Source organism: Drosophila mauritiana, chromosome 2R (assembly GCF_004382145.1).
Source record: "Drosophila mauritiana strain mau12 chromosome 2R, ASM438214v1, whole genome shotgun sequence".
In the NCBI taxonomy this organism is placed as follows: Eukaryota; Metazoa; Arthropoda; class Insecta; order Diptera; family Drosophilidae; genus Drosophila; species Drosophila mauritiana.
The window spans coordinates 10,406,964-10,418,931 of NC_046668.1; the positions used below are offsets into that span (position 1 = coordinate 10,406,964).

An 11,968-nucleotide genomic window follows, 5' to 3' on the forward strand; every position below is an offset into this window, starting at 1 on the left:
AAGCTTTTAAGTTTATTGTAAATTTCTCTTGAGCAGCCGTCGAATCAAATGTCCTGTTTGCGTATTTACTTGAAAAATTTTCTTAACTACGAATTTTTCTAGTAAAAACTTAAACAAGCGTTGTCTGACAGTTTGCTGCTTTTTATTTTATATCTGTAATAATCTGTAATATTCTGTATTGTGTATGAAACGTAATAAAATAATCTTTTAAAACAATCCGTTTAATTTTAGTCTTCTAAAATGAAAACTTTTATTTCGTGGTCATAAACTAATGATTTTAATGGCTCACTATGCATGGCATTCCTGGTAATTACATGTAGTAATCGGGATTCCAATCTGGTGGGCGCATATGATCTGGATTGATTCCACCCTGTCCCGGCCTATTCGGATTCAGGGGATTGAACGGGTCGAAGCGGGGCAAAGGTCCCGGGCCCATATTTGGGCGTGATGGAAAGCTGAACAGGTTACCATGACCACCGCGACCCAGTGGATCGAGATCCCCGCGTCCAACGTCCGGAAATCCAAAAGGGCGAGGCTCGAATTGACCTGGAGTGAAGGATCTAACCGAGGCGAATCGATTAACGAGTGTATAAGAAACTATCCACAAGTGTTCTTACCCGCCACGCCTGGGCTCGCCAAAGGGATCTGGAGTCGATACATTGGGGCGTGGTGAATTGGTCGTCTGTGTGGTAACCTCGCGCGAGTTGCCCGTGAATACAGGGTCTAGGAGCTCCCTACGGTAGCGTTCAACAATCTCTGAGGCACTCGGCATTATGGTGGTGATGCCTCCTTTGACCTCAGGCACCAGGGTTTCTGGTTCCACGCATATGTTGGACACCTTCTTAGTGTTGATGTCCAACAAGTTGATCAGCAGGGAACCCTCGGTGATGTGGCCCAGCAGCAGATACAGCATCTTATCGTGCACGTAGCGCAGCGAGTACTTGGTATCGTCATCATTCCAGCTGTCCGGCAGCAGCTCACTGCCCTCCTCCTCCGGCAAGGTTTTCTATGGAAATCCAGATGATTTCACTAATATGAGTGGCCATAATCATACTCACATCATCGCCAATGCCAACGCATCGGAAGTTGTAATGCTTGGTCAAAAGAAAGTGGACGAGGGCAATCAACAGGTCTGACTTCTTGGAGACATCAGCCTTAACGGTCTTGTACAGCAGATCCCAGCCGTAGAAGAAATCGCCCGTCTTGGCAGACGACCCACTCTCCATTGCGGCCACCGATAATCCTTTACAAAATCTGGGTGGGGGTAAACAGAACGAATGGAACGTTCTAATTTATGCTTAGTAGGTGGAAATATGCTTACATTTCGTTTGCTTGGATGTGACGTCCGTTTCGATCTCTGAAGCACAATACAGAAATTTCCAAGATAATCTTCCTGAGGAAAGTGCGAAAAGTTGTTTTTAGCAATTTACCACAACATTCTTATTTATTAAGTTGTTTTGGACGTACTTTAGCTCAATTCTTTAGATTGTTTAGATAATACTCAGATAATTTACGTCGATGCTACATCTTTGTTTAGATAGAACATAGCGAAATTCAATTATTAGAGCTGGGATAGGGCTTTATCGATTTTGTAATATCTCAATACGACTTGTTGATTTTGTTATCGATATAGATTTCATATATTAAATGTTTTAGTATACAAATTGTTGTGAGAGTACATCACAAACATTAAAATAAAAATATATAAATAAATAATAAATACATCAAGTTAATACTAACAACATAATTGCCAAAGTATTTGAAAGAAAATTTCACGGTGACATTTGCTTAATACTTCCGGCAAGTTATACATTTTTCTTATATCGTACATACCAGACATAAAAGAATTAATTAAATTTCAAAAGTGATCCATATGTTAATATTTAAAATATCTAACAGAAATATTAAGAAGTCAAGCAAAGTAAACAGTAATTGTAACAAAAAAAAGATGAGCAACTATCGATACACTTTACAATAAACATATTCCTATATATACATCAATATATTTCTATAATATCTTACAAGCTAGTAATAGGAAATGCTTAGTACAACACCTACATATATAAACCAAACCTTACGATAATTGCAATTTGCAATTATACAATTCTCTATTACTAACTGAATGTTTTGTTCAACGATTCATGATGATTGCTTCTTTCAAGTTATTGAATTTATTTTAAGTTATTTTTACTCATACTTTGACATTGTAGAATTCATGTTTCCAAAATCTTACTTAATATATTTTTAGAAGTTGCCTGAAGATGAGTTGTTGCGTTCTGAAAACTTGTTTTAATGATATAATGTTAAGTCATGATTTTCTAATTCTGTTCACTTTTAATTTATCGATATGTCGTATCGTTATCGATATGTCGCATATATATCGATTGCCTGGATCCTGTTCTCCATGTACTTTAGATATCTGCAATATTTTTATGCGGGCGAAATTAAAACGTTAAAAATATAACGCAATATGGAATATTGTTTTGTATTACAAAATTCTTGTTTTGCTTAAAAAACATATATATGTTGTCTCTTTCTTAAAGTGCTCGTATTCTTATGGTCGGACGATGGGTGCAAAAGAGATGACTAGTAAGTTTAGGGTTGCCAAGGCTTGCAAAGACTAACAAATTCGAAAATATTATTTAAAATATAAAATATATTTATCAGCCATTAAAATTATTCACAAAACTTAAAATAAGAGTTTATAAATGCTTTGGTAACATGTTATTTTTTCGTTTTTTTAACTAAAAGATCGCTGTTATATAGTGACATTATTGCTAATTTAATGATCCTCTGATGCCAAAAAATTAAATATTCTTTTTGATCCAAATTTTAGGCGTATTTTCCTAAGAAAATTTTAGAGTATCGCTCCGAACTTGTTATATAGACTTCGTAGATCCTACTTCGGCTTGAACCCGAAGGGGCAGCCATATTGAATTTGATGCCGAATATCTAGCTGTCATTCTCGGGTGAAAAAATTTTCGATAAGATTTTCTGCGAAGCAGTCAGTATAAGATCTCCCAATAATATTTTTTGCCGGTTTGCCCAACTAATAAATAATTGTAAACACGCGTCGATTGCAGCCCTGTTGTTAGTGTTGTTGCCAAACATAAAAGTGATTAGCGCGCCGCTTTTCTCTGCGGCGGCACCAGAAAATCGTGAATTTTTCGCGTTTTAGCACAAAAATTGGTGCGAATCGCAGTGTTCTAGTCCAAGAGGCCCGGATACGGAACATAAGTCATGAGTAGTAGTGCTCCGGGTAGCGAAAGTGGCCTGGCAAAGGTATCGACGCCTTCGCCATCGCCACTGGCCAAATTGGATGCGGATTTTACGAGTGAGTACTGGGCATCACCATGTGGTATAGTAAATTGCATATCCCCGGAACGCAGGCTCCAAGTTCGAGATGCACCCCTCGCTTTCAGACGAGGAGCGCCGCTTTTACCTGAAGATGTACCCCAACGTGGATCTGGTGAACCAGCGAAAGGTGCACTGCACCGTGTGCAAACTTCACCTGGGCACAGCACCCGCCGCCGAGAGCAACATCAAGATGCATCCCATACTGCGGGTGACGCACTGCGTCAAGTGCCACGATTTTTACAACAGCGGCGAGTTCTCCAAGGGCGAGGATGGCTCTGAGCTGTACTGCCGTTGGTGTGGACAGGGCGGCGAAGTATACTGCTGCTCCACCTGCCCCTACGTCTTCTGTAAGTCGTGCATCGTGAAGAACCTCTCCAAGGGCGTCATCGTGGACATCGAGCAAAACGAGAACTGGAACTGCTTCAGCTGCACGTCCAAGATCCTGTGGCCACTGCGCGCCCAACACTGGGCGCTGGTCAATTACCTTCAGACGCAGAAAAGGTACGGTTTTTAGTTCTACTTGTCCATGCTTATCACTGTCTTAAGATGGCATCTTTTAGTTGTCATTCGAACGATGATTGTTAAATGGATGTATCCCTTTCAAATTCGAATTCATTAGATTTCTACTACATGTTCTACTACATCCTTGCAGTTTATCATAGTGAATTATCTCTTTCTAAATGCCTTTTCTTATTTAATGTTATGCAGAGCCCTACAGACTCTTCAGCTGCCCGAGGTGGAGGCCCGACGCCAAATGCTTAAGGATAACAGCAATTGCTGCCGCTTGGCGAAGTCGAAAACCAGCAGCTTATCCGACTCTATGGAAAGCTTGGAGTCCAATGTCTCCAAACGCAGCCAAGGCAGCTCAGCGGGCTCGGGTAAGCGGGGATCCATGCCAAAAACCATTCCTCCGGGACCACCATCCAAGCGCACTAAAGCTTCCAACAACGAAGTTGTTTGCACACCGGATCTGCTCAGCATGCTGGAGCCGGATTGCCAGCTCTCTGTGACGTCCAAGCCCACTGGACGTCAGCCGGTGACAGCGGCAAATATCACAACCACTCCGAGGATTGTCACTGTCCAACAGAACTACCAACCGGGACAAAGTTCCAGCAGCAGCGGCAGTAATGGAAGCGTAAGTGGTTCTTCATCAATGCCACCGACACTTAGTAGCCTGCCACCTCCCTTGGTTCTTAGTGGATCTGGAATCCGCTACCGCCAGAATGCCCCTGGTGGGGTCTCGGGTGTGGTACGTCGTACTGTGGTCCCTAACTCGGTGAGGACCAGTGGGCCAGTCTTTCACACAATTAATGGGTTCAAAGTAGATTTAAATAGCGCTGCACAACAGGATTCCTACCGCTTGCCTAATGGTCGACTGATTCAGGTGAAACGTCAGGTACCCCAGGCAATTCAGCCGGCATCAACACCACCAACACCACAAACACCGCCTGCTTTGGTCGTTCCTCAAGTAGGTCCGGGTGTAGTTATCCGACCTCGAGCTCCAATTACGTCTAATAGGCCTTCACTGCATATCAGCGCGTACGGTTCTAACATGGGTATCTATAACCCGCAGACGAACCAGCAGCAGCGGGCTCCGCAAGTGCGAGTTGGAAACACCAATCAAGCGCCTCCACCGCTGCAAGGTCCTCAGCCCAATGCCAATGGCGGTCAAACTCTCATGATTACTCCAGCGCCACCACCAACGCCTAAGGTTCCAACTTTGGTTCGTCACACCTTCCCCAACACGCCGATGGGTCAGGCACGGGCGCAGCTGCAGGAGCAAATCTTTAGCGCCATGGACATCTGCACTCATCTCACCGGCAAAGTAGTGTCCCTTACCCACTCGAACGCCTACAACCAGGTTCGCAGCTATCTGGAACTGAAGCAGTTATACATTCACATGTCCTATTTGATGACCTATGCCATTGGACGGTTTAAGAACCTGCACGAGAAGTGTTTGGTGGACATGCGGGAGAAGGGCTTCAAGAATGACGCCAACAGTCTGGAGAATGGTCAACTAGCTGCTGGTGAGTTACGAAATTTACTATGTTTAAAGAATAATTATTGTATATATGATTAAATATAATACTCAATAATTTTCATGGTTGGAAAGCGTATAGAAATATATTTGCTAAAACAATAATATGTTAGATTAAGATTCAGGTGGAGCTGGCAAAAGGCTGTCTCCACTTGGAGGCCAAAATATCATATTACTGTCTTTGGAGCGTATTTTCGACACATGGACGGGCGTTGATCTTTAATTTCCGGGTTTCGTTTCGCGCGTGTGTTTATTTTAATCGGATGGCGAAGAAGAATTGAAGAAAGAGCATGTAAGTATGCTGTGTTTATGAAAAACTCTGCGAGTTCCATTTCATTGGCTGCGATGAATATTATATTAATTTAAGCGTGGTCCATGTGTTTGCAAAATACCATCCAGAAGAGGCAATGGAATAGAACCCAGCAGCAGTTTTTCCTGTGAGTCTAACGCTTTACATCTCTCGCTTATTGCAGCCGTGGATTATGTGTGTTACGGCCAACTGGACGACGTGGATCTCTTCAACACAGGCTGCAATAGCTTTCACAATCAGGTCTACGAATACCGCAAGAGTTTGCATGCCAATCTTAAGGATGGCGAGGACTGCGAGCCACTGCCTCCATTGATGCCGCTGGGAGTTCGAGCCGAAGGTGATCCCATCGATGAGCCCGAGGACCCGGAAACGGTAGCGCAACTGGAACCGCAGCAGGATGACACCGGAAAAGACCACGAAGATGCGACCGAATTCGATTATGATGAGCCAGACGATTTGGATGATGATTTGGATGACGATGAATTGGACAACGAGGAGTGCGGAGAACTGGGCACCGAGGAGAGCATGAATCGGAATGAACAAGCTCACGCCTACGATCGAAAGTTGACACGCCTTCTCCGCGAGTATCCTTCGTTGTGGTGCACCCGTCATCCCGATTACGGCAAAAAAGAGGTCACTAATAAGCAGTGGCGGGTGATTGCCAGTCACTTTCCACGCGGCGATGACATCAAGCTGCGCTGGAAGAACGTAAGGAAGCGATACGTTCGGATTGAGAGGCGCTTGAAGCAGGGAAAGCGTTTCAAAGGCTACTTCGACAAAGCGACAAACTATCTGGAAAACAGGGATCGCCCAAGGAGCGAGTGGCTGGCGGTGGACTGTGGCGAAGATGACGGTGACGGTTTCGAGCGCAAGCACCTCGACGTAATAGAAAATAAGATGGAGCAAAAAGCACATAAGCAGCCAGCAGTTAAAATCAACCTAAAAGGTGGATCTAGAGCACCGATGCGACCCCTCGAGGTGCGTCCCATTGATCAACGCATCATAACTTTCGCTAAGAGCCATCCAGTATTATGGCGCAAATCCGCTGATCCCGAATTCAACAGTATTGACGAGCAAACTAGAAAGTCTCTGTGGCAAAACTTTTGGAAGTCAGCGCCCAGTACGTTAAAATCAAGATCTATAACCACAGTTACCTAAAGCCTCTTTATTTATTAATTTATTAAAAATGTATAATTTTTCAGATTATGCTTGCGAGTATCTTGTGGAGCGCTGGCAGCAGATGTACGAGATGTATAAGTCCTTCCGCCTGAAGAGTATTAAAGACAAAGGCATATTTGCGAATCTAGAGCTAAAGTACTCAAAGTACTTGGCCAGCTTGTATTTTCTGTACAAGATCGATGAGCAGGACCTGCGCGAAGAGTTCGAACCGCTGCAGGACTGTGTCCCGAGCGGCACTGAATCAGCTGGAAACCTAAAAGATTTGCCCGATGACAAGCAGTTTTGTCAGCAACTGGTTTTGGCCATGCGGGCATATCCAACACTTTGGAATCCACGCCATGTTGACTACAACGATGTGGGAGCCAGGGAGCGCTTATGGTCGGAAGTGGCCAGGCGGTTACCCCGATTCAAGCGGGACGCTCAGGCCTGTAAGCTCCGCTGGCAGATGGCCAAGTTTGCTTACGAGTGTTACCTACGCGAGATGGACCGCCATCCGCGGGTTAACGAACGAAAGTTGCAGAAGTTGCGCTCCAACTTTCCGCTCGAGGAGATGCGCTTCCTCAACATTTAGTCTTGACATTCCAGTCTCGTTTTAGGCTAAGTTTTTGTACTTTGAGATTATAGTTTAAGCGTAACTAATCTGTATTTGCCAACTTTGCCAGGAGCCATATATTAAAATATAAATGCATTTTTAATCTGTCGGCAGTGTTGTTAACTCTATGGGTCCTTATGGAATATGAAAATTGTATATTTAATTGAGTTACATTAACATTTACCTTTGCCTTATAGATAAACAAGCTAGCGATGACGAAGATAATGAAATCGAGATTGTGGAGCCCAAAACGGACACCATTACCATTGAATCTGACAACGAAGATGACATGCCGTCCACCTCGACCGCAACACAACAAAAGCAGCCTCAGGAAACGGCTATTATGAAGATCACATCCGTGACATCGGAGGCGGCGAAAAACGAACTGCAAGAGAACAACCAGACCGACATCGACGTGGCCGCATTCAGCTCCACGATATTGGCCAGCCTGCTGGAGGTGGAGGTCAACGAAGGCGCCAGTGAGCCCAAGCCCATCTCTCCTGGCCAAAAGAAGCAGCCACGCAAGAAAACTACAAATAAGCCAAATCCAGCACTCTTGCAATTGGAACGCCAACGCATGGAGGACATGAAGAAATCCGATGCCAAGCTGAAAATGAAGGTCATGGTCAAGTTGAAGCGAGCTGAGGATGAGTTCGAGGTGGCGCGAAAATGGGTCGAGGACATGAAACAGAAGCAGGAATTGGCCACCAAGATAAAGGACTCAAAAGCCGCAACACCATCAAACAAAACTAAAAACCCAAGTGAAAATCTTAAAATTTCTGAAACAGGATCTTCAGCCAAAAAAGAGAACACAAAGCGACACGGTGAGGTTGATAAGGAAAATACCAAGAATAAGGAAAAAATTGGAGATATATTGAAAGCGGCCATAAAAGCCAAAATTGGCGAAAACGAGAAACACATGGCCGAAGATGAACATCTGCCAGTGGATGAACTTCTAACAGAAAAAGACAAGGAATTGGACAAGGAAAAATCGACATCCACTGAACCAGAAAAGAAAAACACATCAGGAATAGAAAAAGAAGCAGACAAAGAACAACATTCAACAAAAGAAAACATTGTAAAGGGAGAAAGTAAGGATGAATCTAAAAAAGTATCAAAAACTGATCAGAAATCCGATTGTAAAAAAGTCCCAGATTCCGAATGTACAGAAATGGAAGAGGATACTGAGATGGTATCGGAAAAAGAATATGGCGGGTCCGCAGAGGAACAAGGTGATACTGAAAATATGGAAGATGAAACATTTTCCGAAAGTCCCACTTTAATTGGAGAAAACGAAAAACAGCTTCTCACAGAGGGAAAAGAAAAGAACTCGGAAAAATCTGAGAAGGAAGTAGAACCATCAAAAGATGTTGGAAAAGAATTCCCAACGGCCCAAGGTAAAGGTCCCATTAAAGCTGCAGAGCAAGATACCGATGAACTTAAGGACGTTGGTGCGGAGCCTAAAAATTCGACCCAAGACGCTTTAAACACAGTTGAACCCCCTGTAGAAACATCCACTTCCACACTTGAAAATGATCAGTCTTCCGTAGGGGAACTCGTTGAAAGAATGGACGTTACCGAACTTGATGAAACGCCCAAAGAACTACTAGCTTGCGCTCTAGACGAAGTAATTGCCATGGAGGGCATCGAACTAGGTGATGATACAGAGGAGCTGATAAAAGCCTTGGGCAGCCCCAGCGTCCTGGCTTCCGAAAATACAAAGGATAATGAGACTGATTTGGATGCAAACGATTTTATTGAAAATCTCCCACTCGAAACAACGGAGCCACCTGAGATCCTCTTGAAGGAGGATGAGATCAAGGTGGAAAAGCCGACAGGGACTTCGCAGGTCGGAGCATCCAGCCCCGCCGAAAATGGTGACACAGAAATGGAATCCACACTCGAAGCCAGTGACTCTGCTCCAGACGAGCTCGCCACGGCTGAGATTGTTGGCTAGTTTATGGTGATCATTTGAGGTCCCGCCGAAGAAGATTGTTAGCTGTGGCCCTGAAAACCTGCCATTTAGTATTTGTACTAGAATTTAAAACCAAACAAAAAACAAACACAACATTTTATGTAAATACTTTGATCTGTTTATAATTTAAACAATATTGTTTAATGCTTAAGGAATTGTTTTTCGACATTAACACCATTATATTAACTGAATCGCGTATAAGTTCGTTAATAGCTTTCAGATAAAATTCTTTTGTACAAATAAAATAACAATAATACGGCACAAAGTAAACAAAAGACAATTGTTGACTTTCTATTTGTGTTCTAAATTGTATTCTACGCATATTGTTATGTTTCCGAACTGCTTAAAAAGCTTAAAGAAAACTCCCAAGAAACTTGTAAAGCAATTTAAGATTTAAAAATTTTCTTAATGTTCATTTATAATGAGCAAAACCGAATTGTATGAAGTAATATAGCCGTTTGATTATGAAATAGTACTTAAGCTATTGATTAAAATTGATATAGATGTGTAGTTCTAAGCTTATCTCATGACGAGTGAAAATTCTTAAGATTTAGCTAGCATTAAAGCTGTGTAATTAAAATCTTAGCTGTGTGATTTCTTTGATTATTGAGCCTTGACAAAGTGATTCCCTGGCGGCAGGCATTTAATGCTATAGTTGGAATCGAAAGTCCAGGCGTTCAGCTTACTGTGCAAAGGTACAGGATGCATTGTAATGGTTCCCTTAAAGATGCAAGGTAGCTTCCCGTGTTCATAGTTAGAAAGTGCAGCTTTCTCCGTACAGATGCCAGTGACGAAGACATCCTCCAGATGGATGAGAAATGTGTTAAGGGCTTCCGCGTACAACCGCCGAACCACATCGATGGACATTAGATATCCGGTTCCGAATAGGTATTTCGGGTACTTCCCTGCAATCGCAGTCGGCGTAGTGTTCTCATAATTAGAATTGTATTTTAACAAGAAATTATTCAAATTTGAAGAAATACAAAAAGGAGACTAGTTTTTTATCCATCTAATGATTAAAATTAATGAATATATATATATGATTGCCTTCTGTGACATCTAGCACCTTTGCATCTTGGGCAGGCGCAGGTGGAAGTCCTTTTTTGGTGGAGGGCACTTGTTGCTGAAGTTGGTGACTCGGTACCAGGCCTCCCACATGACATAATCCTTTGCACGGTGAACGGTGAAGGATCCCTTGAGGGCGCACTCTTCATCCCCCTCATAGGGATAGCTGGACCTGAAGAGCGGGTGGTTCGTTCGCTTGATGCCAGCCTTCTCTGCACACAGTCCGGTGACGAACATGTCTTCCAAGTGCACGATTCTAGTGCCCAGCGACGCTTTGTACAGACGTGGCACCACATCAATGGACAGCAAGTAGCCGGATCCGCACAGGTACCTGGGATACACTCCACCCCGGAACATGTACGCTGGCATGTACCATTTCTTCAACTTATTGGTTACTGGCGAAACATTGCAGTGCTGGCGTCCGTACATCATCTCCCTGCGAGCCGTCAATCGTTTTCGCGGCGATGTGACCTCGTATGTGTTGCCGTAATGGAACCCTGCCGTAACCACGTTCACAGGAATCGTTCCTCCGAGTAGGAAGTGCAGTATGTTGGGCACATTGACGAAGGTGTCGTCGTCGCACTTGAAGTAGAACGCAGTTGTGTTTAGACAACTCTGGGTGATGTGCTTTAGCGCCATCACAGCCTTGATGGTCAAGTTGTTGTAGGTGTCAATGAAGTTCTCCTGGATAACATCATTATACTTCTCCGCCTCGCTGGCCACCGCCTCATTCTCAAGCAGTGAAGCCAAGTTCCTGCGGCCCAGAATGAAGACGATCCGTATGGAGGCCTTTAGTGAATCACCCTCACCACTGAGATACTCGCTATACAGTTTCAGACGCTCGGGCAGCACATCCTGGTATCGTCCTTTGAGGTGACCATGCAGCTTTACAAAGACAGAGTAGTTGAAGTCGGTGGAGTTTCCCCAAAGCATGCGGATGGCTCGTCGCCGTTCAAAGTGGTGCACATACGAGCATACTGCTATTGTCAGCAAGGCCTTGCTCCGACAGAAATCTTGCGGAACAACGAGCGCCGTGTCCTTGGTTGGATCCAAGTAATCGGCTATACTTCTGGGCGCATCACGGCTCCATCCCGGCAAAGATGCTGTACAAAATAAATATTAGATAAGTAGTAACGCTACAATAGTTAACTCACCGTTCCGCTTGCTTGGATCTGGCTTAAAAGTATATATTCTGTAGGCCAAGAACACTGCTAGGATAATAATAGCCTTGTACCTTCTGATAAATAGCCAGATTCTGGCCACGATCCCATAGAGCCGCTTAAGCTCGTCCACGAGCCTAATATGCATTTATTTATGTTTAAAAAACCCCAAATCGACAGTTTTCGAAAAGGCGAGTTTCGAAAGTGTAAAACAAAAGATCAAAAGCAAACAAAATGGAAACCAAATTGAGTTTTAAAATTTTATTCGCTCTTTTGAACAGAAACAAATTGT

General features: G+C 43.6%; 3 protein-coding genes across 6 annotated transcripts; 1 reads left to right on the forward strand and 2 right to left on the reverse strand.

Annotated features, from left to right (window-relative positions):
* Positions 1–216: 216 nt before the first annotated feature.
* Positions 217–1,576, reverse strand: LOC117136605 (proteasome inhibitor PI31 subunit). The gene is made up of 5 exons (XM_033297589.1): positions 1,468–1,576; positions 1,322–1,393; positions 1,059–1,254; positions 618–1,006; positions 217–560 (listed from the first exon to the last, which is right to left on the reverse strand). Exons 3-5 carry the CDS (start codon positions 1,224–1,226, stop codon positions 311–313), a joined length of 807 nt encoding a protein of 268 aa, XP_033153480.1. The 5' UTR covers positions 1,227–1,254; positions 1,322–1,393; positions 1,468–1,576; the 3' UTR covers positions 217–310.
* A 1,347-nt stretch (positions 1,577–2,923) lies between these two features.
* Positions 2,924–9,585, forward strand: LOC117135806. Of its 4 annotated transcripts, XM_033296308.1 has the most exons (6): positions 2,924–3,334; positions 3,390–3,858; positions 4,066–4,492; positions 4,931–5,384; positions 5,869–6,825; positions 6,908–7,579. In XM_033296308.1, the coding sequence occupies exons 1-6, from the start codon at positions 3,241–3,243 to the stop codon at positions 7,453–7,455; spliced, it is 2,949 nt and encodes a 982-aa protein (XP_033152199.1). In that variant the 5' UTR covers positions 2,924–3,240; the 3' UTR covers positions 7,456–7,579. The 4 variants fall into 4 exon arrangements, with proteins under 4 accessions (XP_033152199.1, XP_033152197.1, XP_033152198.1 ...); XM_033296306.1 differs by having other exon boundaries at positions 2,925–3,334; positions 4,066–5,384; XM_033296307.1 differs by lacking the exons at positions 5,869–6,825; positions 6,908–7,579 and adding an exon at positions 7,674–9,585 and having other exon boundaries at positions 2,930–3,334.
* A 634-nt stretch (positions 9,586–10,219) lies between these two features.
* Positions 10,220–11,863, reverse strand: LOC117135807 (beta-1,3-galactosyltransferase 1-like). The gene is made up of 2 exons (XM_033296309.1): positions 11,671–11,863; positions 10,220–11,619 (listed from the first exon to the last, which is right to left on the reverse strand). Exons 1-2 carry the CDS (start codon positions 11,822–11,824, stop codon positions 10,511–10,513), a joined length of 1,263 nt encoding a protein of 420 aa, XP_033152200.1. The 5' UTR covers positions 11,825–11,863; the 3' UTR covers positions 10,220–10,510.
* Between the last annotated feature and the right edge of the window lie 105 nt (positions 11,864–11,968).

What these genes read in the sequence shown, in the direction of transcription:
- LOC117135806 (XM_033296305.1), top strand. Translation starts at nt 3,241, where the DNA reads ATGAGTAGTAGTGCTCCGGGTAGCGAAAGTGGCCTGGCAAAGGTATCG. An exon ending in TACCTTCAGACGCAGAAAAG is followed by an intron (nt 3,859 to 4,065) that starts GTACGGTTTTTA and finishes AATGTTATGCAG; the next exon opens with AGCCCTACAGACTCTTCAGC. An exon ending in GAATGGTCAACTAGCTGCTG is followed by an intron (nt 5,385 to 7,673) that starts GTGAGTTACGAA and finishes TTTGCCTTATAG; the next exon opens with ATAAACAAGCTAGCGATGAC.
- LOC117135807 (XM_033296309.1), bottom strand. Translation starts at nt 11,824, where the DNA reads ATGCATATTAGGCTCGTGGACGAGCTTAAGCGGCTCTATGGGATCGTG. An exon ending in AGATCCAAGCAAGCGGAACG is followed by an intron (nt 11,620 to 11,670) that starts GTGAGTTAACTA and finishes TATTTTGTACAG; the next exon opens with CATCTTTGCCGGGATGGAGC.
- LOC117136605 (XM_033297589.1), bottom strand. Translation starts at nt 1,226, where the DNA reads ATGGAGAGTGGGTCGTCTGCCAAGACGGGCGATTTCTTCTACGGCTGG. An exon ending in GCGTTGGCATTGGCGATGAT is followed by an intron (nt 1,007 to 1,058) that starts GTGAGTATGATT and finishes GGATTTCCATAG; the next exon opens with AAAACCTTGCCGGAGGAGGA. An exon ending in GGCGAGCCCAGGCGTGGCGG is followed by an intron (nt 561 to 617) that starts GTAAGAACACTT and finishes CGCCTCGGTTAG; the next exon opens with ATCCTTCACTCCAGGTCAAT.